This window comes from Jaculus jaculus, chromosome 13 (assembly GCF_020740685.1).
Source record: "Jaculus jaculus isolate mJacJac1 chromosome 13, mJacJac1.mat.Y.cur, whole genome shotgun sequence".
Lineage (NCBI taxonomy): Eukaryota > Metazoa > Chordata > Mammalia > Rodentia > Dipodidae > Jaculus > Jaculus jaculus.
In genome coordinates this window covers 16,518,584-16,544,591 of record NC_059114.1, presented here as the reverse complement: position 1 = coordinate 16,544,591, position 26,008 = coordinate 16,518,584, and the positions used below count along the sequence as shown (strand labels likewise).

The window sequence follows — 26,008 nt, the reverse complement described above, 5'->3', positions numbered from 1 at the left end:
CACCTGAGCATTCCCCACGCTGTGTTGTCTGGTCGTCCCCAACTTCCTCCACTGGCCAGGGTTCTGTTTATCCACATCATTCTGAAAGCACTGTCCAGGTGTTTAATGCTGCTCCGAACAGAAGCAGAGGGTGGACTCAAGTTTCTGTAAAAGTGAAGGTCACATTCAGCCTTAGGTGAGAAGATCAGGGCATCCTCTTGTCTACATTTGGAGCTGCAGCGGGAGGCACTTAGCATTCTGTGGCCTGTCATCTTGCAGTGGAATATGACTCCGCTGCAATCCAGTCCTCAACAGCCCAAGGTTTGGGGCAAAATGCAACTGAGAACGATCCAGTGTAAAAACAAACAAACAAACAAAAAAAGCTGAGGGGTTTGGAGAGTTGGCTCAGCTGTTAAGGTGCTTGCCTGCAAAGCCTAACAACCTGAGTTTGATTCCCCAGTTTCCTGTAAAGCCAGATGCACAAAGTGGCACATGCATCTGGAGATCTGGAATCCGTATGTAAAGGCTGGGGGCCTTGGTGCACCTATTCTTTCTGTCTCTATCTCTCTTTGCTTTCATATATATACATAAATATATATATATACATATATATATAGTTTTATATATATATGAAAGATATATATAGTTATATATATGAAAGATATATATAATTATATATATGAAAGCAAATTATATATATGAAATATATATATGAATTATATATATGAAATTATATATGCATATATAATTATATATATAAAATTAAAGAGTTGAGGATAATACATGCCAGTCTAAACATGGATAATGGGCTGTAGGTATCATACCATTCAGTGACGAAACACTTTCTACCAAGTATGACCATGGGCTCAATCCCCAGTGCCACCAAAAATAAAATGTACCATGCTAAAGCAGTGAAGGCACTGGTCTGCAATGCCTAATGGCCCGGATTTGATTCTCCAGTACTCACATAAAGCCAAATGCACAAAGTAGCACATGTGTCTGGCATTTGTTTGAGGCAGCTGGAGGCCCTGGTGGGACCCATTCTCTCTCCACTCTCTCTCTCTCTTTCTCACATGCACAAATAAATAAATAACAATAAACTAAAAAAGTATTGCAAAACAATAAAAATTGTTGCTGGGAAGAGAGAGATGGCTTCGTAGTTAAGGCGCCTGCATGCAAAGCCAAAGAACCCAGGTTCGATTTCCCAAGACCCTCGTAAGTCAGATGCACAAGATGGCGTATGCATCTGGAGTTCGTTCACAGTATCCAAAGGCCTTGGTGTGCCCATTCTCCACCCCCCCCACATCTATCTGCCCCTCTCTCTCTCTCTCTCAAATAAATAAAGTAAAATTAAATAAATTTTAAAATAACTGCTGCAACAGGGAAGGATCCTCCCCCCAAATCTTACTGGGAGGATTAAATGAATGAATATGTTTAAAGTGCTTAGGATGTGGGCTGGCAAAAGTAGGGGGGAAAATCCATAAACCTTAACCATTAAGCCATCTTTCCAGGCTTATTCCAGGCTCTTTCTCAATGCCATATCTGCATACAAGTATGTATACTCTTAGATATTTTATGTGTGTGCATGTGTGTGCATGTGCATAAATCTATATCTGCATGTGGGTGTTGAAGGGTGCATACAAGTATTTCAGAAGAGCAACAGGCATCTGGGATTAAGAATCTCAGGGCTGGGCTGGAGAGATGGCTTAGCGGTTAAGTGCTTGCCTGTGAAGCCTAAGGACCCGGGTTCGAGGCTCGATTCCCCAGGTCCCACGTTAGCCAGATGCACAAGGGGGCGCACGCGTCTGGAGTTCGTTTGCAGAGGCTGGAAGCCCTGGTGCGCCCATTCTCTCTCTCTCCCTCTATCTGTCTTTCTCTCTGTGTCTGTCACTCTCAAATAAATAAATAAAAAATTAAAAACAAAAAAATAGAATCTCAGGGCTGGGCTGACCTTAAGTGTGTCATTGGATGTCTGTAAAATAGAATAAACACCTTCCTTTAAAACGGCTGGAAAGCCGGGCGTGGTGGCGCACGCCTTTAATCCCAGCACTCGGGAGGCAGAGGTAGGAGGATCGCCGTGAGTTCTAGGCCACCCTGAGACTACATAGTGAATTCCAGGTCAGCCTGAGCCAGAGTGAGACCCTGCCTCGAAAAAAAAAAAAAAAAAAAAACGGCTGGAGAGATGGCTCAACAGTTAAGGCGCTTGCCTGCAACACCAAATGACCTAGGTTCTATTCCCCAGTACCTACTGAAGCCAGATGCATAAGGGTGGCACATGTGTCTGGAGTTTGTTTGCAGTGGCTACAGGCCCTGGCGCACCACAGGCATTCTCCATCTCTATCTGCCTCTCCCTCTCTCTCTTAAATAAACAAATAAAATATTTTTTAAATGTTAAAAAAAAAAAAAAAACCCTCAGGGCTGAAGGCGCACGTTTCGGCATTCAAGGCAAAGTACAAGAAGCAATCACTCTTAGGTTAGCGACGAGACAAGTGGAGTTTGAAGGGAAAAGCCAGGGGAGAGGTAGGGTCAGACAGGAGGTATCAGAGAAGCATGGGGCAGCTCAGGGCCCGCCTCCCAGCAACCTGGAGTTCTGCACCCCACCCCCAACAATCCCCGCCATTGAAGACGCCCCAGAGCGTCCTGTTGCCTGGCAACCCAGTGGGCCATCCAGACAGCTCAGTTGAAGACTGGAGCCCCATGCTGGGAGCTGCCTTACCCCCTGGAGCTGGCAAAGAAGGGAATTTTGTCCATGGACGTCTATTTTTTTTAAGTCTGCATTTTATTTTGCTTAGAAAAGAGAAAGAGAATCTCCTTCCAGAAGGGAAGAAAAGCTTATAAAAATTCATAACCCTCTGAACGTTAAGTTAGTTCCAGGTTTGCCTAGTCCCACCCTATCTGGACTTCTTCATCCTCTATGGCGGACACTTAAATGACTTTTCTAGAACTCTTCACACCAGTGGCTGCTGACGTAGAAGATTCTGAATAGACCCCCTCCCTCCTTTATTTTTTTTCTGGAGACTGAGGCTCAAGCCTGAAGGATTATCAAGATGACTAGAATCCCAGCCACCAAAAAGATCCAGAGCGTCCCTAGTAAGAAGGCGCTGTGGCCTGTAAACGCCCCAGCACAAAAGACCTCGGTAAGTCTCCCCCTCTCTGCTGAAATCAATCATGCTTTCAAGAACAAGGGGATTAGGCTTGGACCCACCAGGGAGAAGGGAAAGGAGAAGAGACATGGTATAATTAAATTATCCAGACAGCCCTGTTGCTATCAACGGTTGATTTCTCATGGAGAATGAAAAACACGACTCTGAACAGAGAACAGGGGCCATCCCATTAGCCAGTAATTCCAAAATGATGGAATACATACATTGGCAGTGACAGGGTGGAGTGCCAGAAAAAAAAATAATAATTAAGATGAAGTGTAGGTTTGCCATCGCAGAACTTTATTTCCAGAGATCTGCTGGGCTCGAAACCCAGACCAGACCGCTGTTCTGTTCCTTTGAGGAGAGGTGGCAGGGGGTGAAACTTTGGGGTTGAAGGCTTGCTACTCACCTGCTCTGTGACATTAGACAGGTCATTCAGCATCCCACATTTACCAAGTGAGAACAGGAGCATTGATTAGACAGAAATACTTCAAGGACTAAACAATGCAGTCAGATATGGGAATTGTCCACTTATGTGTATAATATGTGCGTGGGGCATGAAATTATAGCATTAATTGAATAAGTAAGGAAAGTGGGGGGGGGGTCTGGGGAGATAGCTCAATGGATAAAACATTTCCCTTGCAAGCACGAGGGACCAGAGTTCCATCCCCAGTTACCCACGTAAAAATAAGGCGCCTGACTTGCTTCTTCATACCTATGGTCCTAGCGCTGGGGAGGTGGAGGCAAAAAGATCTCTGGAGCTCGCTCGCTGGCTAGCCATCTAGCTTACTTGGTGAACTTTAAACCGGTGAGAGATCCTGTCTCAAAAAAAAATGAAGTGGATGGGGCTGGAGGGATGGCTTAGCAGTTAAGGCATTTGCTTGCAAAGCCAAAGGACCCAGGTTCTATTCCCCAGGACCCACATTAGCCAGATGCACAAGGGGGCGCAAGCGTCTGGAGTTCGTTTGCTGTGGCTGGAAGCCCTGACACACCCATTCCCATTTTCTCTCTCTCTCTCTCAAAACAAAATAAATAAATAAATAAAAAGAAGTGGATGGCATTCCTGAGGGTAGAACCCGAGGCTGTCCTCTGGCCTCTACATACATATGCACGTATGTATATACCCATACAAACGAACATGCACACACACACACACAGAGAGAGAGAGAGAGAGAGAGAGAGATTGGTATGAACTAAATCCTAATCAGTCAGACTGCTGCTGTAAGTATTTTCTTGGCACTTTTAAGCCCTATGCACTCAGGTCCACCCCGCCCCCCCGCCCCCACGGGGGCTTTAGCTTGTGGCTCACAGTCAAGTCCCCGGGAAGGATGACCTGGGATGAGAGGATCAACACCTATAAGGGAGCGTAAAACTCCAAGTGCACATGGTCCCGAAGGTTCTCAGGCTACGAATCTTGAAAGACGAGCACGTCTTTGAGCATCCCTTCTTGCTTGGCCCACTGAGTGAGGTCACCCTGCAGGAAGCAGCCTCCCCGTGAACCTCCTTTCATCTCTAAGTGCTATAGAGAGAGTGTTGGATCCAGAGCAGCCCCTCTCTTGAACTGAGCCTCCCAGCCTCCCAGCAGGGAAAGAAAGCATGAGGTGGGGGCCTCTTCAGAAGCCAGGGTGAGCGCCAGAACAAGAGCAGAGCTAATGGACACAAAGAGTCTGGGTGTCCCTGGCCCGTAATGTCCCAAGGTGTGGGACGAGTTACAGAGCTTCCCTGCTTCAGTGTTGATATCTGTAAAATGGGGGTAAGGCACCGCCTCATGGGATCGCTGTGGGCCCCAGATGACACATGAGACCACCCACACCCTGAGACCCGTTCCTGACACGAAGTGAGCGCTTCCTGGATGTTGTCGAATCCCTTCTTATTGCTAAGCACTCACTTCTTAGAAAAGACTTCTAAGAATCTTACCTCTAGTGAGTATATTGGGATGGGCAGTGGAAGAAATAATTATCATAGCAGGCGGTTAATGGGGAGTGGAGAGGTGGGGAAGTATCAGAAGGTGGTAGTATGGAAACAAAAACTAAAAAACTAAAAGAGAGGGTTGGAGAAATGGCTTAGTGGTTAAGGCATTTGCCTGCTAAGCCAAAGGACCCAGGTTCGATTCCCCAGGACCCACGTAAGCCAGATGCACAAGGGGGCGCACACATCTGGAGTTCGTTTGCAGTGGCTGGAAGCCCTGGAGAGCCCTTTCTCTCCCTCCCTCTCTCTCTCTCCCTGTCTATTTCTCTCTCTCAAATAAATAAGGAAAATAAAATATTAAAAAATTAATTAATAAATAAATAAAAGAGAAAGAGAAAAAAAAAACAAGTGGGCTGGAGAGGTGGCTTACTCAGGTTTAATTCGCCAGGACCCAAGTAAGCACAAGATAAATAAGGGGCACGTGCATCTGGAGTTGGTTTGCAGTAGCTAGAGGCCCGAGCAGGCCCATATTCCCTCTCTCTCTATTTCTCTTAAATAAATAAAACTAAAAAAAAAAAATTTTTTTTTTTAAAGAGACAACTAAATTGGGCTCAGTGTGAGCATAACTGTGTGTATTTGAGTGTGTGTTTGAGGAGAAAAGTCAAGTACTTTATCAGTACAATAATTCCATCCAGAGGTAAATGTGAAGGGAGATGAATACATTTTAGAAAGTCTCCCCCCACACACACCCACCAGTGAGAGAAACCTTGACTTAAAGTACCACAGCACTCCACTGACAATGTGACGTGATCTCTCTCTCTCTCTCTCTCTCTCTCTATCTATCTATCTCTCTCTCTCTCTTTCTCTCTGCACAGATAGGAGAGACGGTGGCCTTGAGAGGTACAGGCTGGGCTAGGATGTGTCACCAGGCTTTGTGAGAAGTGAGCCTGGAGCTGGGTGCTCTTTCTGGCCTCTAATCACAAAGACCACACCCCCGCCGCAAAGGCTCACTGATTACTCTGAAAAGAAATCATAGAATAAATCATCTAATGACCACTTGGGACTTAGCTGAAGAATGGCCACCAGCTGGACCTCTGTAAACCGAGCGTGACTTAGACCAGGAAAATAGCAAGTGAGTCGTTTCTCCAGGGGATCTTCCGGCTCTATTGTTACTGCATATTTTGCCCAATTGCAATTTGAGGGTTTTTCTTTTCTCTGTGGCCTAATGCTCCGAGCGGGTGATGGCTGCCTTAGCGAATTTTGCTGTAGCTAATTGCAGACCCCTGTGACAGCTGGCCCCCTCCAGGATGAATTGGGATGTAAGAAGGAGCAGCTTCATTGTTTCCCAGTACAGGAAGAGCGATAGACACTCCTACACCGAGCAGAAGGATCCAGTGCTTTGGCTCCCCTGAAAGGGCAGCTGCTCAGGGTGCAGAGCTAGGACAAGGTTGTGTGGGGAGAGGAGGAAGGACACAGAGTCTTGTTCATGAGATACAAGCTTTAGTGACCAGTTGGGAGCTCCTCCTTGGGAGCCGGACAAAGATAGGTTCAAATCTCTGCTTTCATTTTCATTTCTTTTTTGCATGTGTATATGTGCTTGACATGCATGTATGTTTGTATGTGTGGTGGTTTGGATGTGAAATGTCCTCCACAAGCCTTACTTGTTTTTTTTTTGGGGGGGGGTGGTTTTGTGGGGTTGCTTGCTCGCTTGCTTGTTTGTTTGAGGTAGGGTTTTGCTCTAGCCAAGGTTGACCTGGAACTCACTCTGTAGTCTCAGTCTGGCCTCAAACTCACAGTGATCTTTCCTACCTCTGCCTCCCCCAGGACTGGGATTAAAGGCATGCCCCACCACACTCAGCCCTTATGTATTTGTGATTAATCTGCAGCTGGTGGTAATTGGTACATGGAGCCTTGTAGGAGGAGGTGTGTCCCTGGGGACAAGCCTTGAGCTTTTATAATCCATCCCCATTTGTCAGTTCTAGCTAGCTTTTTCTTGCTGCTTCCTCCCAGTTGATGTGACAAGATGTGATGTCTGTAGTCAGTAGTCTGTCTGCTCTTGCCAACCTTGCCCCATCATAATGAAACTTCCCTTCAAAACTGCAAGCTGCAGGGCCTGGAGAGATGGTTCAGCATTTAAGGTGCTTGCTTGCCAAGCCTAACAACCCAGGTTTGATCCCCCAGTACCCACATAAAGCCAGATGAATAAAGTGGTATATGCATCTGAAGTTTATTTGCAGTGGCTAGAGGCACTGGTGCACCCATTCTCCCTCACCCTCTCTCTCTCCTTATTAATAAATAAAATATTTTTTAAAACTGTAAGATAAAAATAAATCCTTTATTTCCATAATCTGCTTCTTGTCAGCTGTTCTGTCCCAGCAACAAGAAGTTAACTGCTGAAATTTGCATATTTGTACCTGTGGGCAGACGTGTGTATGCAGGTGTGTGTGCACGTGTGAATGCACTTGTGTGGAAGTCAGAGGCCAATGTCAAGTATCTTTCTCAACCGATCTCCACCTCATTCTCTGAGACAGGATCTCAAAGCTCATGAACACAACTACACCAGCCAGGAAGCCCCTGGGATTCCCTGTGTGAGTCCCTGGTGTTGTGATTACAGGCGTGTGCCATGACACCTGGCAGTCCACGTGGGTTCTTGGAATGCAAACTCGGGCACGTGCTTATGCGCCAAGCACTTTATCAGCTGAGCTATCTCCTCAGGTCTAGGCACCCCCTTTTAAAAATATTTTATTTCTTTGAAAGAGAAAGAGACAGAGAGAGAGAGAGAGAGAGAGAGAGAGAGAGAGAGAGAGAATACAATAGGCACCCCAGGGCCTCCAGCCATTGCAAACGAACTGCAGACATATATGCCACCTTGTGCATCTGGCTTTACGCGGGTACTGGGTAACTGAGCCTGGGTCCTTTGGCTTTGCAGGCAAGTGCCTCAACTGCCAAGCCATTTCGCCAGCCCCTCCCCCCACACCTGGCCGCTAGGTCCCCTCTTGTCACTGTCTAGCATGAGAACCTAGGAGCTCAATCTTATTAAAGGTCTCTGACATTGATGTTTCTGAAGGATCAAGTAAAGTGATGCATGCGAGATGCTGGGTACAATCATGGGTCCACAGCTCACCCCCTTCGAGGGTGGTGACACTTCATTCCCCACGGTGGCAGTGGTGGTGACAGTGGTCAGCTGTGAGGGTCTGAGTTCCTCTGTCCCTGACTATGAATGCCACCACCATGGGTCTGAAAGTACGGTCACCCCAGGTGTGAGGCCTAGAGAAGGCCATTATTGGTAGTGCCCGAACTCATTCACTCTCTTTCTGTCTGCCTCTTTCCCTCTGTCTCTCTCATAAATAAATATTTTTAAAAGATTTCTGAGGGTTGGATGGTGGCTCACCTCTGCACATATTTTCAGGGAAAAAGCTGAAGTGGGAAGGCCCATCCTAAATGTATGTGGCTCGTTCCCCTAGGCTGAGTACGGGGATAAAACACAAAGACAAAACCATCCAAACGCAAGCATTCCCCCTTCTCTCTGCGCCCAGGTTGTTAGGGTGTGAACTGCTCTGTCCCATCGTGTTGTCACCACCATGATGGGCTATGAAGCTGTGAGGCAAAATAAGTCCTTCCGTAAGTTATTGTCTTTAGATATTGTGATCACAGGGCCTGGAGAGATTGCTCAGTGGTCAAGGAGCTCGCCTGCAAAACCAAAGTACCAGGGTTTAATTCCCCAGTACCCACATAAAGCCAGATGCACAAACTGGCTCATGCATCTGTAGTTCATTTGCAGTGGCTAGAGGCCCTGGCATGCTCATTTGCTCATTCGTTCCCCCTCTCTCTCTCTCTCTCTCTCTCTCTCTCTCTCTCTCTCTCTCTCTCTCGGTCTGTCTCTCAGCTTGCAAATAATTTAAAAAAAAAAGTATTGTGAAGCTGAGCATAATGGTACCTGCCTTTAATCTCAGCATTTGAGAGGCAGAGGTAGGAGGGTTGCTATGAGTTCAAAGCCAGCCTGAGACTATGTAGTGAATTTCAGGTCAGCCTGGGCTAGAGCAAGACCCTACCTCAAGAAACAAAATACACACACACACACACACACACACAGTGTGGTCACAGTGACAAAAGTAATGTGCAGGGAGGCAACTCTCCCAGTTTGAATGTTCACTGATTGAGCAAATACTTACAGAATCCCAAGTTTCTGCTGATCATGGGACATGGAAGTGAATGAAGTTAGTCATAGGGGTCATTATTCTGGAAACTGAAGAATTATTCATAGGGAATGACATGAGGGGCCAGGAACAGTGGAAAGTGCCCCATCTTTATTCCTTTGTCTCCCATCTATTCCACCCTTTATTGAGACTTGGAGAAATCCATTTTAGATCAGCCTTTGCGGGTTGTAGAAGGAAACCATGTCTTGACTCACTTTTAAAATTTTTTATTTTATTTTATATTTTATTTAGTTATTTGAGAGAGAAAGAGAGAATAGGCACACCAGGGCCTCCAGCCTCTGCAACCAAACTCCAGAAGCATGAACCACCTTGTGCATCTGACTTATGTGGGTTCCCGGGAATTGAACCTGGGTCCTTTGGCTTTGCAGTTGCCTTAACCACTGAGCCATCTCTCCAGCCCTTGACTCACTTTTAACATCCACACAGTCTCCACAGATTTGGCCGTCAGCCACTAAATTCAAAAGCTGCAAGCATCCACACGGGGTCCCATTGCAAGGAGCACATACCAAATCTGACAGAGGCCAATTAAACTTTTCTTGGACTTAATAAACCAAAATATTTTGTTTCTCGTTGATCTTTCTGACAGCTAAATTCAAAACCATAATCGCCAGTAATGGGACACCTTCTATCATGAGATGGTGACATTTTCCCTTCTAAATTCCTGCTTTCAAACTGCTGAGTGAATTTCTTGCAGGGCTCAATTTTAATCTAATGTATTTCTGCCTATATTGGAATTTATGCAATCGGTCGTTTTGTTTAATAGCTTGAAAATCAGCGGCGTCTGGAGATCCGCTTTCAAGACTGGAGGTGACTTGGGGTCTCTTGGTTTTACAGAGTGAGAGGATTATATAGCTGGCATTGTTTGTGGGGTGATTCGATGTTGTCAGGGGTTTTATGGTGGGCTGTGGCTCAGCGGCAGGAAGGGGAGACAGCATGCCACACTGTGTAGGCTGAAAAAAGGTCGGGGTTGTTTTCTAAGGTTATACGCTGGACACCTACCATGTAACAGATGTTTGAGGGGCACTAAAAATGAATCAAGCCCAGGATCTTCTCCCAAGGAATTCACACTTCTGTTGGCGAGAAGACTCACAAATAGCTATGAATCAAAATGACAAATAAAAAAAAAAATACCAAAAAGCAAGGCAGATATCGCGCAGTCGTCCCTTGGCAACCATGAGGGCTGTGTGCCAGGACCTCCTGCAGATACCCAAACCCAGAGACGCTCTACCCAGAACTGAGCGGGATTCGTGCAGAACGAACGCACATCCCGTGTGTGCTGACTCGTCGTCTCCTGGTGACTGATAACGAATGTAGTGTGGAGCCTCTGCAAACAGTTGTTCTGCTGTGTTATTCGGGGAATAATAACGAGAATAAAAATCTTTGTATTCCCAGCGGGGCCGCAGTTGTTGCAGTCAGCGCCCACACTGCTGGCGTGAACATCCACACGAGACGGGGCCCGTAGGAGGAAGGGGTTTGTTTCAAGCTTAAGGATCCAGGGGAAGTTCCGTCAAATGGCTCCCATTCATAAATCCAAGCAGAGACGCGCCACCGAATAGCCGGCACCCCAAAGCAAGCGCAGCCCGAGCTCAGAAATTCTCTGCACACCTCCAGGGTGGAATTCAGGTCCGCCCCAGCAGCAACACAGTCCCGCCAGCGGCAGGAGTCGGCCCGCTAGGGGCCAAGCTGAGAACTCAATTTTAATAAAACACCTGAGTCTATGGGGTGGGGGGGGGGGGGCTGGCCATTCAAAGTACCACACAGGTGTTTAGAACGTTTCTGATGCATGGTTGGCTGAGTCCACAGATGCCAAGTCCCTGGGTGCTGAGGACCAGCGATAGGTATCGAGATGCTGGTGGAATAAAACAAGTTCTATCAGGAGAAGAGACGTTCAGTGATGTAATGTGGTCTGAATCGCAGGTGTTGATTAATGTAGGCTTGGTGTGGGGTGATCCTGGGACAATACGAACTTATTTCCTCATACTTAGGGGCAGAGTGGGGACATGAATTGCCATTTTCTCTAAGGAGCAGGGTCTTTTGCTGGCCTCCTGCCTCACAGATTGCTCTGCCACAAAGTGCTCCCTTTCTTTCTCTCCCTCCCTCCCTCCCTCCCTCCCTCCCTCCCTTCCTTCCTCTCCCTCCATGTGTGGCCATACATAGTGACCCAAGTCTCTATCCCAGAAATCCCAGTGAGTCATCAAGTTAGGAGGAATGCTCCCCTGTGAATTCCCACCAAAGCGTTTTCAGTAATTGCAAAGGTCTAATGAGCTACTTTGTTTCCAAGATTTAGATCTTCAGTAGAGCAGAGTTGGTCAAACTCTGCACTGTTGCCATTTTGGCCCAGCCAGGCATTGTGTGAATTGTATCCTGGTGAGCCACATCCCGGCCTCTCCTCATTAGATGTTCCCCCCTGCGAGTTGTAGCAATAATAAATGTCTCAAAATGTCCCATGTATCATCAGGGGAGCAAAGTCATCCCTTGTTAAGGAACATTAGCAGAGAGCCACTAAAGCCCTTAATACCTCTCTCTAGGCCATCAAATGGTGAAACTGTCTCTTGTCCATCACCCCACACATCTAGCCGTTGGTCCAGGGGAGATGATTTGTGGACATCGCCTTCTCCCCTCAAATAATGACCATCTATTTATTGAACACTTACTGTGTTTCAAGTGCTTTGCATAGAGGATTAAAGTGAACTCCTCAGAGTTGGCTTAGCAGTCAAGGCTCTTGCCTGTGAATCCTAAGGATCCAGGTTTAATTCCCCAGCACCTACGTAAGTCAGATGCACAAGGTGGCACATGCATCTGAAGTTCATTTGCAGTGGCTAGATGACCTGGCATGCCCATTCTGTACCCCCTCAATCTCTCAAATAAATAAATAAAATATTTTAAAAAATGAACACCTCAGTCCTGTGAAACAGGTGAGATCACAGCCTTCTATTTGCAGAGATGAGAAAACTGAACCTTGGAGAGGTTGTTCAACCTGCCCAGAGCTACCAGGAAAACATGTGATGGAGCTGATATTTGAATCTAGGATAAAGTAACTTCAGAAAGCCTTTGTTGTTAAGAGGAGCCTTGTGGGCCATGGTGACACAGGGCAGGAGACAAGCACCACTCTAAAAGAGGCATCTGTTGGAGCAATTTTTAAAGAATGGATTCAAAAGTCTCTGGCAGAAAAAAAAAAAAAAAGAATACTGCTTTTTAGCTGTAGGCAATGCATACAAGAATGTGACTTGACTGTGCCCGTGACCATATTTGCATTTTCTTAAGAACTTGCTAAAATATGCTATTGCTTTTCTGGTAAAGAAATAGAACTAACCCCCCCCACACACACACACACAAAAAAAGCTGGGCACTGTGGCGCACATTTTTAATCCCAGCACTCGGGAGGCAGAGGTTGGAGGATCACCGTGAGTTCAAGGCCACCCTGAGACTACATAGTGAATTCCAGGTCAGGCTGGGCTAGAGTGAGACCCTACCTCGAAAAACCAAAAGAAGAAAGAAAGAAAGAAAAAAGAAATAGAACTAAAAATGGGGGAGAGTGCTGTATGTATCCTAGACTCACCTAAGTAAATAATAGCCACCTTGGTTTCTAAGATTTATAAGCCATTTGTAATTAGAGTCACATTTCTAAGAAAGGCATATTTTGATTCCAAGATCAAAATTTTGAGAGATGGGGCTCAGGGGGTATAGACGAGGTGCTGATAAACAGCTTAATTGGGTTGAATAGCTTAGAAAAATAACCAGTTAAATGGATACAGTCAGAATCCAAGCTCTGATCCACATATTTTTTTTTGTTTGTTTTCTACAAAAAAAAAAAAAAAGATTAGCCTGCATTACAATGGCTTACTTATTTTTCTAATCTCTCACATTTGGCCTGGAACTCCTGATTCCATCCAGAACCCAGCACAGGGACCTATCCTGGGAGGACGGGTCATGATTCTGTCCCTGTGTTCAGGACCACGGATAGCTTCGCACACTGAGTATAGGGGCCTCTCATCCCTCAGGGACCACACATGTCTGAGTCGCAACTGGGACCTCAACACAAGCTGGATGCTGCACAGATCTGGATACCTTCTGTAGTTGGGCAAGGAGAGAGGGACCGGACCAACAGAATGTGTATATATTCTAAAAATGGGCTCGTTAGATTAGCTCACGCAAGATCTGGGAAGTCCAAGAGTGGCAGTCTATGTGCCAGAGAGGCAGAAATCCAGTAGCTGCTCAGTTTGCAAGGCTGGAGACCTCCACAGTCCCAAAATGGCACCCAAGGCCTGGAAGATACCTGGAGAGTCACTAATCCTTAGCCCACATTGGAAAGTCAAGAAGCCAGAGTCTGATGTCAGTAGAGGAAGACAGCAGCAATAGATGCATATATTTTTGGAGAAGCAAAGGCAGGTATGTAGCACTGATTTTGCCTTAGTTCTCTTTTTTTTGGGGGGGGATGGAATAGAACCCAGGGACTTGTGCATGCAAGGCATGCTGCTAACGGTAGGCTCTCACTCTGGCCCAAGCTGACCTGGAACCTGGAATTCACTATGTAGTCTCAGCGTGGCCTCCAACTTATGGCGATCCTCCTACCTCTGCCTCCCGAGTGCTGGGATTAAAGGCACTGTGCCCGGCTGGATTTCTTTATACCTACCTGAGCTACCCAATAGAAGATGCCACTCCCTGTGAAGGGTGGGTCTTCTTCCCTCAGCTACTCTCTGGAAACACCCTCACGGGCTCACCCAACTTGTGTGTCTCCTGGATGATTCTGCCTTCTGTCCACGTGCTCTCCAGGTTAAACATCACGCCATCCTGCCACCTGTGAGCTTCAGAAAGCACCTGTGGTCTCGGTTACCTTATTGCTCCCATGTAAAGTCATAACAACCCCCACCCTATGACATTCTTGGGAGAATGGATGGCGCCAGGCTCAGAAAGCCCTGTCTGCATAACACGTGCTCACTTAGCGTACCCTCTTCCTGTCTCCACTTACAGATCGAAGTCTGGGCACCCCCACCAAATATCAAGAATCAAGACGTTTAAATACTGACACTTCAAGAGATGATTGCTCTCAAGCTGATTATTTTTATATGTATTCAGGAAAAGGATAGCATGACTGAAATGTCTTGCCTTCGAGAGCCCTCGAAGAAAATACCCAAAAGGCAATTAGCACATGACTGTCACCTATGTCACCTTTGCTTATTAGCTGATCTCATCCTTTGCCAATAAAGCTCTGATATTTTTAGACCTTGTAGATGAGACTTCTCACAACATGCTAAAGGTACCAAGGAATTGGAGAGAACACGAGCCTGGCTACCTCGCTGGCGGAACGAGATCCTGGTGGGAATGGGTTATTGGGAGCCTGGGGTCTGTGAGAATAGATAACGAGCACCCTGGATGCTTCTGTGATCCTATCCAGCCTCCTTCCCTGTCCCCTTTTCCTTCATGCTCCACCACTTGGAATTTGATCATCCGTGCGCAAGCGCAGTGCTTCAGTGACCTTCGCTGCTCGCCCACTTTGGGACCTTAGGCCACCTCTGGGGTTGCGTTTCTCACCTGTCAACAAATCTTACACTAATTCAAGATGATGTTTTCAAACATAGAACAACTCCTTGGCTGAAGGGCCAAAGTCATTGAGCCCTGACAAGACTGTGTGTGAGTGCATGTACCTGTGAGTGTATGTTCTGAAGGCCAGAGGACAATTTGGGGGACCATCCCTCTAAGGCACCATCCACCTTTTCAATATTTTACTTTTATTTATTTCAGAGAAAGAGGCAGAGAGGCAGGGAGAGAGACAGAGAGAGGACCTCCAGCCACTGCATATGAAGTCCAGATGTATGCATCACCTTGTATATTTGGCTTATGTGGGTCCTGGGGAATCAAACCTGGGTCCTTTGGCTTTGCAGGCAAGCATCTTAACTGCTAAGCCATCTCTCCAGTCCCCACCTTTAAGAAAAAAAGACTATCTTTTTCCTTTTTGAGTCAGCTACTTGGAGTAAATCTTTCTTTCTTTCTTTCTTTCTTTCTTTCTTTCTTTCTTTCTTTCTTTCTTTTTCTTTCTTTCTGTTTTCTTTAATTTCTTTCTTTCTTTCTCTCTGAAGAGAGAGAATGGGTATGCCAGGGCCTGTACTCACTGCCAACAAACTCCAGACATACGTATCACCTTGTGCATCTGCCTGGGGAATCAGACCTGGATCCTCAGATTTTGCTTGCAAGCGCCTTAACCACTGAGCCATCTATCCAGCCTCCATCTTTTTTTTTTTTTTTTTTTGAAACAAGGTCTCTCATTGGCCTGCAATTCACCAATTAAACTAAACGGACTCACCAGACAGCCCCAGGGATCTGTTACCATATACCACCATGCCTGGCTCTTCAAGTGGATTTTGGGGATGGAGCTCAGGTCCTCATGCTTGTGAGGCATCTTCCTCCCAACCAGCACACCCCTTTGAAGTGGTCCTTCTCACTTGCATTTGGAGTCTGATGTTTGTGTCACCCTGTCCCCTCCGCCTGCACTATCCTACCCGTGAGTCCATCCTGTTATCCTCCCTCTCACTAAAGGCTCACAACATGTCAAGTGGCTTACAAGTATTACCTTCAGGCCTTGAGACAATCCCCCATGGGAGCTGTGTGTGGTCAGCCTCCCTTTTATAGACTGGAAAATTGACTCAGAGGGCAGAGGTGACCCATGTGAATTCTTGCTGCTTGTGGACATGTGGACGGAGATACCAACACACAAAACCAGGCTGGTCCTGCCCCCCCCAAAAGGGCAGCTTCTCCTCTGATAGGTGCTCAGAGCAGTTCATCTTCTCTTGTTGGGCTCTGAAAGGCCCAGGCATGAGGTCTAGTGGAACTTCCTGAGCCTAGCTAAAGTTTGGCGACCTGTCTCTGGCCAGCTAGGAATCAGCAAGATGCCTAATGGCTTCTGGCCTGCCACCTCTGCATGGCAATTGTAATTACCATTTCCATAGTTACAGTTTACTATTGGCCCTTACCTCTTCCCCCATCCTAAAATCCCCACCTTCGTCCCCAACATGATATAGGCAACTGCTCAGAATAATAAAGCGAGGTGTTTCTGCGAGTTTCTGCTTCGAAAAGACTCCCGACTCAGTGTGGTTTTTCTCCAGTGGCCAGGAGAGGTTTCTGGGTCGTCCGACGCTCATCATCCTTCTCAACCCCTAGGGAGGAAGCAGCAGGCCTGGTCCTTCCCTCGGCACTACCTGCCCGGGAAGGAGCCCCGCATTCTCTGTAATGAAGACGTGGCCTCATTCTCTCAGGTTTCTCCAAATTCAAGTCCAGGTTTTGCTCACACAGCAAGTGTTCTTGCTGCCAATGTCCTCTGGGGCTTGTCAGAAGTGACAGGAGTCTATGGCCATGCCACCGTGAATGCCTCTGAGCTCGTCTGACCTTGGAAGCTTAGCAGGGTCGAGCATGCTTAATATTTAGATGGGAGAAAGGACAAGCGTGTTCCCCGGGGGGGGGGGGGGGGGGAACCACGCTGTCCACTGGAGTCAGCCCAGAAGGCAGCCTTGTCGTACTGCCTCACAAAACAAAGTGGCTTTCTTCTTCATTTTCTGACTGTAAAACATGGTCCTCATCTGTTGTGAAGAATGGTAACAGCCTCTTCTGGTGCCTAAAGGACCTTCCTTTAATCCATAGCCAGGGCAGGGTGAAGGATGCTGGGCTGAGATCAAGTATTCCCTAAGCCTGCTCTGAATCAGCTCTAATGATATGATATGATATAAATATACAATATGTATTTAATGTATATGTCCTCTGAAACCAATGTTTACTTCTCTAAAAATCTGGAAATGGTTGGGGCTAGGGAGACGGCTCAGTGGTAACGTGCTTGCCTTATAAGCATGAGAACCTGAGTCCAGTTCTCAGAGACCGTGTGAAAACACCAGGCATCATCTGTGCTGGTGGCTCAGTTGCTAAACTGGCTGCCCTGTTACTCAGGCAGATGGCTCGAGAAAAACGCCATGGGTATCATTGCATATGCTTGTAACCCCAGCGCTGGGGAAATGAAGACAGGAGCATCCCTGGGCCTCCTCGACCAGCCAGTCTAACTTAATTATGAGATCTGTGCCTAAAAATAAAAATAAAAATAAAAAATAGGTGGATTTTGTTCCTGAAGATGACACCAGAACCCATTTTCTGGCGTCCACACAAAAGAGCACACGTGTACATGCACCCCCCCCATGCATAAAAAAGAGTTTGGGGTGCTGCAGAGATGGCTTGGCATTTAAGGCACTTGCCTGCAAAGCCTAAAGCTCTGAGTTTGATTCCCCAGTAGCCACGTAAAGGCAGATGGGCAAAGTGGCACCTGTATCTGGAGTTAGTTTGTGGTGGCTAGAGGCCCTGGTGTGCCCATTCTCTCTTACTGTCTCTCCTCTTCTCTCTCTCTCTCTCTCTTTCCATCTCTCTGCTTACAAATAAATTGAAATATTTTTTAAAAATTGGAAATTGTATTAAGTTGTGTTCTCTCGTTTCTCTTTCTCTCTCTCCACCTACCATCAAAACACCTAACATGTTCATCCTGTGAGGCTTCTTCTAGCCTAATTAGTGTAACGATTTCATGTGTTTAAAAAGAGGAAAATCAGGGCTGGAGAGATGGCTTAGCGGTTAAGCGCTTGCCTGTGAAGCCTAAGGACCACGGTTCGAGGCTCGGTTCCCCAGGTCCCACGTTAGCCAGATGCACAAGGGGGCGCACGCGTCCAAAGTTCATTTGCAGTGGCTGGAGGCCCTGGCGCGCCCATTCTCTCTCTCTCTCTCTCTCTCTCTCTCTCTCTCCTCTCTCTCTACAGCTCTCAAGTAAATAAATAAAAACAAACAAAAATATTTTAAAAAACAGGAAAATCAAATGCCAAATGGCCCACCCTCTAGCACAAGGAGGGAGCGTAGCCTTTCAGGCCAGCGGGCAAGCAAGTCTCTCACGCCAGTCTCCCTCCTTCGTGAGTGGTCCCTCCTCTGCCGGCATCAGAACGGGCGTCTGTCTGAGACCAGGTTCTTTGGTAAATAGGCTGTTAGACAAGACTGATAACTTAGTGGGCCAGATGATGTTTTTTACCAAATGCAAAAGATGCGGAGGGTGTCTCCAGCCGTAAGTGACAGGGCCACAATTCACCACAGTCCCCTGTTAAGAGCCTGTCGGAGTTTCTCGGCATAAATGGACATTTTCTGAAGGCATCCCTTTCTGTCTTAACAAAGGAAAAGGAAGGTTTGCGTCCCAACCCTAGAATAAACCACAGGGCCTCTGGTAAATGGATGGCAGTTTTGTTTTGATAAAGAACTTGATTATCAAGTTACAACTCATTAACGTAGCCCAGGCAGTGTTCTTGCAGATTTTTATTTCTCTGTTTTACAAAGCCTGTTTTTTTTGTTTTTTTTGTTTTTTTTTTTTTTAACAAAACCTGTTATTGGCTCTGGGTGGAAGTAAAAATAAAGTAGGTACCACAAAGACCTGGCAGGTTCAAGGCAGCCCGGTGTTCACTGTGGGGGTGGCACAAACTCACCCCAGGGCTTTTGTGTTTCTTGTACCAAGGTCAGGAAGCGCTCAGACCCAGGCTTCGAGTTTAAGTAGAGGCAGCATTGAAGCCAGCTGAGACCAAGACAAAGAATTCTTCTCTTAGGCTCAGGAAATAGATCAGTTCCAAGCAGCAGATTCTCCTGTTCTGGGAAACTGGAGATGAAGAGTTCGTTGTATTTTTTTTTTTTTTTTTGTCTTGTTGTGATGATATACTGAAAAGGATGTCTTTTTATGTTATTTTATTTACTTATTTGGGAGGGAGAGAGAGAGAGAGAGAATGGGCATGTGGTCTCCAGCCACTGCAGATGAACTCCAGACTCGCCAGCTAGTGCATCTGGCTAATGTGGGTCCTGGGGAATCAAACCTGGGTCCTTAGGCTTCGCAGGCAAGCGCCTTAGCCAGTAGGCAATCAATCTCTCCAGCTTGACAGGGCCATGTCAGTGGAGGAAAGACCTGTGCTCATGGTTTCAGAGAGATGTCAGTTTTTCAGAGAGATGTCAGAGAAAGCATAGGGACAACGTGAGGTACCCATGAGGTTCAGGCGGTTAAGCAGAGAAACAGAGCTGGCCAGATCCGAGGCAGACAGAACCGTCCCATCCCTGTCCCTAGTGAGAACTTCCCACCAGCCAAATCCCACCTCCTAAAGAATCCACGGACCTTCAAAATAGTACCTCAAAGTGGGCGTGATGGCACACATCCAAAACAGGTGACTGTGGGAGCCATTTCAGATTCCAGCTGTAGCCGTTCACCCATTAGTTGGAACTCTGGAGGATAAAGAAACTGCGAAGGGCACCTATCCAGTTTCCTTTCCAATGTGCCACAGTGTAATAGGGTCCACGTGACACAATACGACCCCTGCTTCTGTGATTCCTAATGGAGCAAACTGCCTCTCATTCCAAGGCTCAGTTTACCTTACCTGCAACATGTAGGTAAAGATAATTCCACTTTGCATAGCTTTACAACTTGTGTAAAATCAAGGTATCCTGGTAACTCTGGGGTGGACTGGCCAGAGGAGGCCTCCATGCTAGATGTGGTTTGAGCTCTTAATTATTTTGTTACTTTTTTTTTTTTTTTTTGATAAAACTGTTGACTTGAGTCCAGGCACATACGACATATTTAGGGTTTGTTAAAACAAGAGAACTGAGTTATTCCTTTTACGAAGAGTCATCCTAGGGCTGGAGAGATGGCTTAGTGGTTAAGGTACTTGCCTGCAAGGCTGAAGGACCCAGGTTCGATTCCCCAGGACCCACGTAAGTCAGATGAAAAAGATGGCGCATGTGTCTGGAGTTTGTTGGCAGCAGCTGGAGGCCCTGGTGCGCCCATTCTCTCTCTATCTGCCTCTTTTCTTCTATCTCTTTCAAATAAATAAAATTTAAAAACGGAGTCATACTTATCCCTTTGCCTCTGTCCTCAACTTTGTGGGGTCCTTATAATGCACCTGCAGGTGCCTGTGTTACAAGCAACAGTAGGTCCACTGGAGTCTCGTCAAACATCCTTGAATTCATTCAAAAGTTACAAGTAGCTCACCTATTAGATTAGGTACCTTTCAAAATTTTATTTGAAAGAGAGAGAAAGAAACAGAGAGAGAGAGAGAATGGGCACACCAGGCCTCTAGCTGCTACAAACAAACTCCACATGCGCCCTCTTGTGCATCTGGCTGACATGGGTCCTGGGGAATCGAACCTGGGTCCTTTGGCTTTGCAGGCAAGTGCCTTAACCACTAAGCCATCTCTCCAGCCCCCTAGTGGTATTTTCTGTGTGCACTATGTGTGATGGTGTATGCGCACGTGTGTGCAGATGTATGCTTCCTGCGCACACACTGTTAGAGGTCCGAGGAGAATGTTGGCTGTCCCCTCTCCGATCACTCATTCACATGTTTCCTTGTGATGGACTTGGTCACTGACTCCAGAACTTACCGTTTTTGTTTTGTTTTGTTTGGCAAGCCCTAGCAATTTTCCAGTCACTGCTCCCCACAGGGCTAGGGTTACCTATGTGCACGGCCATGCCCAGATGTTTATATGGGTGCTGGGGAATAGAATTTGGGTGGTCTTAGACCCCCAGGCTTGTGCGGGGAATGTTTCTAATCACTAAGTCCTCTTTTGAGCATCGCTTTCAGTATTCTTAAAACATTTCCAGGCTGGAGAGATGGCTTATCAGTTAAGCGCTTGCCTGTGAAGCCTAAGTACCCCAGTTCGAGGCTCTATTCCCCAGGACCCACGTTAGCCAGATGCACAATGGAGCACATGCATCTGGAGTTCGTTTGCAGTGGCTGGAGGCCCTGGTATGCCCATTCTCTTTTTCTCTATCTGCCTCTTTCTCTCTCTCTATGTCCGTTGCTTTCAAATAAATAAAATAAAATTTCCATTTATTCTTGCTTTTATGTTTGTTAGAGTACTCTGGAATATTCTAGGGAGCCATTCACTTCTGATCAGCCATGGTGGCGAAATCTCTTTGCATTTGTGAGCTCAGTGGTATTATGTGAAAGTCAAGGTTTCCTTAGATACTGGTGTCCCTTGCTTTGTTTTGAAAACTATACACAGCTACTTACTTCATCTGGTTTTATTCAAAGTTACATCCACATTCAGATTCAGTTCATTTGAGATCTGATATCTAGAGCCCTTCACCCATCTAAGGCTACGTCTCTTTCTAGAGGCTCTGACTATGACCAACTCCCGTGACACTTTAACCAGAGTCTTAGACCACTTCTCTCCAACGCCTATGACAGAATGATCCCATAATTCACTTCTCAATTCAGCGCCAGTCCCCAGGTATAGACTCTGACGTGAATGCTGTGATACAAGCCCATCAATTTATTCATCTTTGTTGGCACCCGGTCTATTTTTCATATATATTATATATTTGCAAGGAGACTGACAGAGATAGAAGAGAGACAGAGAGAAAGGGAGCGCCAAGGCTTCCAGACAGTGCAAATGAACATCAGCTGCATGCACCACTTCGTGCATCTGGTTTTACGTGGGGTACTGGGGACTCAAACACAGTTCTTTAGGCTTTGCAGGCAAGCACCTTAACTGCTGAGACATCTCTCCAGCCCCCTGTTTTTGGTCTAATTCCTAAGTCTGTCCAGAGATCACATTCCCCAGAAATGCAAATGAGAAACACCTCCCTCCCTTCACATCAGGATTATGTCAATTGAAGAGTCTTCTTCGCCCCTTCCAGGGTCTCACGTCAGAACCAGACTTGCCAGTCCTCCCAAGTCTTTCTCTCCCTGGCAGATTTTTCTAAAATGACCTTTGTTTCTTCCTCAAATACATCTGAAAACTCAACAATTTATTGAAAGATAATAGACACAGAGAGAAATGGGTCACTATGCATGTGCCTGTAGGTTTTCTAGCTCAGCACCACTTCCGGTCTCTTCTCCCCGATTCTGGATGTGATGTGACCAGCTGGCCTTCCCTGTCATGACAAAATGTATCACATCATAACTGTAAGCTATGAGATGGCTTAGTGGTTAAGGCACTTGCCTGCAAAGCCCAAGGTCCCAGGTTCGATTCTCCAGTACATACATAAACGAGATGTACAAGGCGGTACATGCGTCTGGAGTTCGGCCTTGGCACACCCATTCTCTTTCTCACTTTTTCTGTCTTAAGTAAATAAATAACTAACTTAAAAAAGAACTGTAAGCAGGTGTGGTGGCTTTAGTACCAGAACTTGGGAAGCAGAGTTAGGAGGATCGCTGTGAGTTCAAGGCCAGCCTAAGACTACAGAGTGATTCCAGGTCAGCCTAGGCCAGAGCAAGATCCTACCTCAAAAAACAAATAGCCAGGCATGGTGGCGCATTCCTTTAATCCCAGCACTTAGGAGGCAGAGGTAAGAGGATCGCCATGAGTTCAAGGCCATCCTGAGACTGCACTGTGAATTCCAGGTCAGCCTAAGCTAGAGTGAGACCCTACCTTGAAAATCCAAAAAAAGAAAAAGAAAGAAAAAAGAAAAACCAGAATAAACCCTTTCTTCTTTAAGCTACAACAAATGAAGTACAGAATATGGCCCCTTCTCCCTAACAGTGTCTGCCATCTCTACATCAGCTAGTTGTGCCTGGCCTTGAACTTCATGTGAATGTGTCGCACAGTGCCCTTCCTTTGGTATTTGTCCATCATCATGTCTACGGGATTCGTTTGGGGTATAACTGTCATTTGTTTGTTGCCATTGCTATCTGGTGCTGGATGGCGAGTGTGCCTCACTTTATTTATTCAGTTTCCTGTGGAGGGACTTTTGAGTTGTGTTTTCTTTTGTGTTTTCTGTTTTGTCTTGTTTTTTCCTCTCCCTCCCCCCACCCCCCTGAGGTAGGTTCAGGCTGACCTGGAATTCACTATGTAGTCTCAGGGTGGCTTCAAACTCACGATCCTCCTACCTCTGCCTCCCGAGGGCTGGGGTTAAAGGCGTGCCCCTCCACCACGCCCGGCTTGTTTGGCTTTTTGAAAGGAAGAAAGGTGGTAAAATGATTAGCAAAGCCCTGTGGATGTTTCTGTGCATGCTTTTGGTTTCCCATGGCTGGGCTTGCTAGCCAGATGGTACGTCTGTGTTCATCTGTGGTGCATGTCCCCTGACACCATCCACAGTGAGGGTGTCAGTCCGCACAGCCCACCAGCAGGGCAGGATCACTGACAGTGGCATCCTCAGGAAGGAGGGGTTGGTGGTATCTGTCTGTGTCATGGTGGGGAAGGTCCAAGGAGTTTATGGCCGCAGAAGTGTGAGGCTCTGTGTCCATGTCCTTCTTGCCAACCAGGAAGCAGGGAGCTTGACGGAACCCCACCCCAAGGCTCTAGTTAGCCAGCTCCTCCATGTCCCAAAGGCGCCACGACCTCCCGACACAGTACGTCTCGCTGGGGACCAAGTGTTCAAACACATGAGCCCATAGGGGTGAGTCTACATTCAAAGCAGAGGAGAGCCCATTGCCCATATCCACAGCTCAGTGTTGGTGGTTAATCTGAGCTCTGCGGGTGGCCCGTGTTGTAGAAATGGCCTGATAGTGCGTTTCCCTGACGCCTAATGCGGCTGCGCATGCTGGCCTGGGTTTATTGGTCATTTGGACATTCATTTGTCATGTGCCAGCTGTAGTCTCTTCCTCATTTTCCCATTGTCACATACAGCTGAGAGCCACTTGCAGGTGTGGGGAAACTGGCATGTTCAAACAGTGCAGGTGACAAGAAGGAGATATGCATTTCGGGAGAATGGTGTAAGTATTAAGGTCCCTTACTTAGTCATTCTGCTTTCGGGGTTGGCACTACGACAATGTTCCTTTCAAGTAATGTCCTCAAGAAAGGATACCTATTACAGATGGTGAGTGTAAATCATAATATGTATTTTTTTTTCTTGGAGTATATTTATAGGAACATGTTTACATATACTTCCTGAATATTTTTACATATATTTCTTGAATACATTTCATATATTCTAATATGCAAAGAAAATATGTAAGAATATATTTATGCTCGTCACAGCTGTATTTTATCAAAATTGGGGTTGCAAGTAGCAGGGGAAACCTTAAACTTGTAGAAAGAGAAAGAGAGAAGGAGGAAGGAAGGAAGGAAGGAAAGAAGGAAGGAAGGAAGGAAGGAAGGAAGGAAGGAAGGAAGGAAGGAAGGAAGGAAGGAAGGGAAGGAGAGAAGGAGAGAGGGAGGGAAGGAAGGGAAAAGCAAGGGAGGGAAGGAGGGAGGGAGGGGAGGAAAAAGGAAGGGAGGAAAAAGGAGAAAGAGAGAAGAGAGAGAAAGACAGAATGGGCATGCCAGAGCCTCCACCCACTTCAGACAAACTCCAGATGCATGCCCCACTGTGCATCTGGCTTTACGTGGGCACGGCACAATCAAACCCAGTGTAGCAGACAGCTTCAGGTTCACTGAGATGAACTTTCAGACCAGACACAGTTATGGAGGGAGGGATATTTATTGAAACTTACAGATCCAGGGGGAAGTTCCATAATGGCAGAAGAAACTGGCCTGCCTTCACAGGGCCAAGCAGAGAAAGAGAAAAGCACAAGCCAAAAGCCAAAAAGCCACACAGCACAGCACACTTCAGGAACTCCAGCTAGGTACACTTTGCATATCTCTAGATTGAAATCTGAAACCCACCACCACACCTTAAGATCCACCCAGTGACATTGCCTCCAGCCAGGTGTCTGCAGATGCAAACTACAAACAAACAACTGAATATATTGGGGGCCATCTATTCTATTCAAACCACCACACCCAGGTCATTAAACTTTGCAACCAACCACCTTAAGTGCAGAGCCATCTCTCTAGCTGTATAATTAGTTATACTTTTAAAGAACAGGTATAAACCAAAATTGTGGTGGTCATAATGATGGCCTCATTTTTATCCAAATATCTACTGTGTATTGGATATCTCTGGCTTTATTTGTGTTTATTGACAATGTTTGGGTTGTTTAAAATTAATATTTAGAAGTTGACCCTAGGAAATGTGAGTGGGCACTGAGATTTTATTTCAAGATTCTTTTTATCATTTGAGATGTAAGTTACATATGATAAAACGTTTACATCTTGAGCTTCAGCCCAATTAAATCTGATACATCTGTATACCCAAGTGACCACCATCTTAGCTAACATAGAACATTCTAGTCATCCCTGAAGATTCTCTCAAGTCTTTTCCTAATCACTACTGTGCCTGCCCAAGAGATATCCACAGTTGTATCTTCCTTCACAGATGGTTAGCCATGCTCATCCTTCAACTCCAGGCAATGAAGTTGTACAGAATGTCCTCTTTTCTGCCTGGCTTGTTTTGGTCACTATTACATCTGTGTAATTTTTGGACATATACGTGGGGGGGGGGGGCTGCTGTTCATGTAAAATCCACAGCAGCCTCATGGAGGTCAGAGGACAACTTCCTGGTCCATCCTTGCTTCCTCCCTTCTTTGAGACAGGCTTTCTCATTCACTCCATTCTGCAGCCTAGCTCCTCTGTGAGGTTCCAAGCAATTCTCCCGCCTCTGCCTTCCACCTCGCCATAGTTATGTTACATGGGGTCCGCGGAGCCAAATGCAGCCACTCAATGCTTGTATGGTCAATGCTATCCACTGAGCCATCTCTCCAGCCCCACATCAATGTAATTTAACCCAGGGTGTTGCACAGTACGTGAATTTGTATTCAAGTATTTAAATGGATCATGATCTGTTGGTATACTGTCCCACAGATGAACATACTGGCTGCTTCTGAAATGGGAATTTGGGGGTTCCTTGTCAATAAAACAATATGCTAATGCACCAATAAATTTTAGGTACCCCAGATT

General features: G+C 46.3%; 1 protein-coding gene across 1 annotated transcript in view; it reads left to right on the top strand.

Annotated features, from left to right (window-relative positions):
* Positions 1-2,793: 2,793 nt before the first annotated feature.
* Ccdc60 (coiled-coil domain containing 60) overlaps positions 2,794-26,008 on the top strand; it is a 207,974-nt gene continuing 184,759 nt past the window's right edge. The window contains exon 1 of the mRNA XM_045132970.1: positions 2,794-3,116. Coding sequence (XP_044988905.1) covers positions 3,027-3,116 — 90 coding nt within the window. The 5' untranslated portion in view covers positions 2,794-3,026. The remainder of the gene's footprint in view (positions 3,117-26,008) is intronic.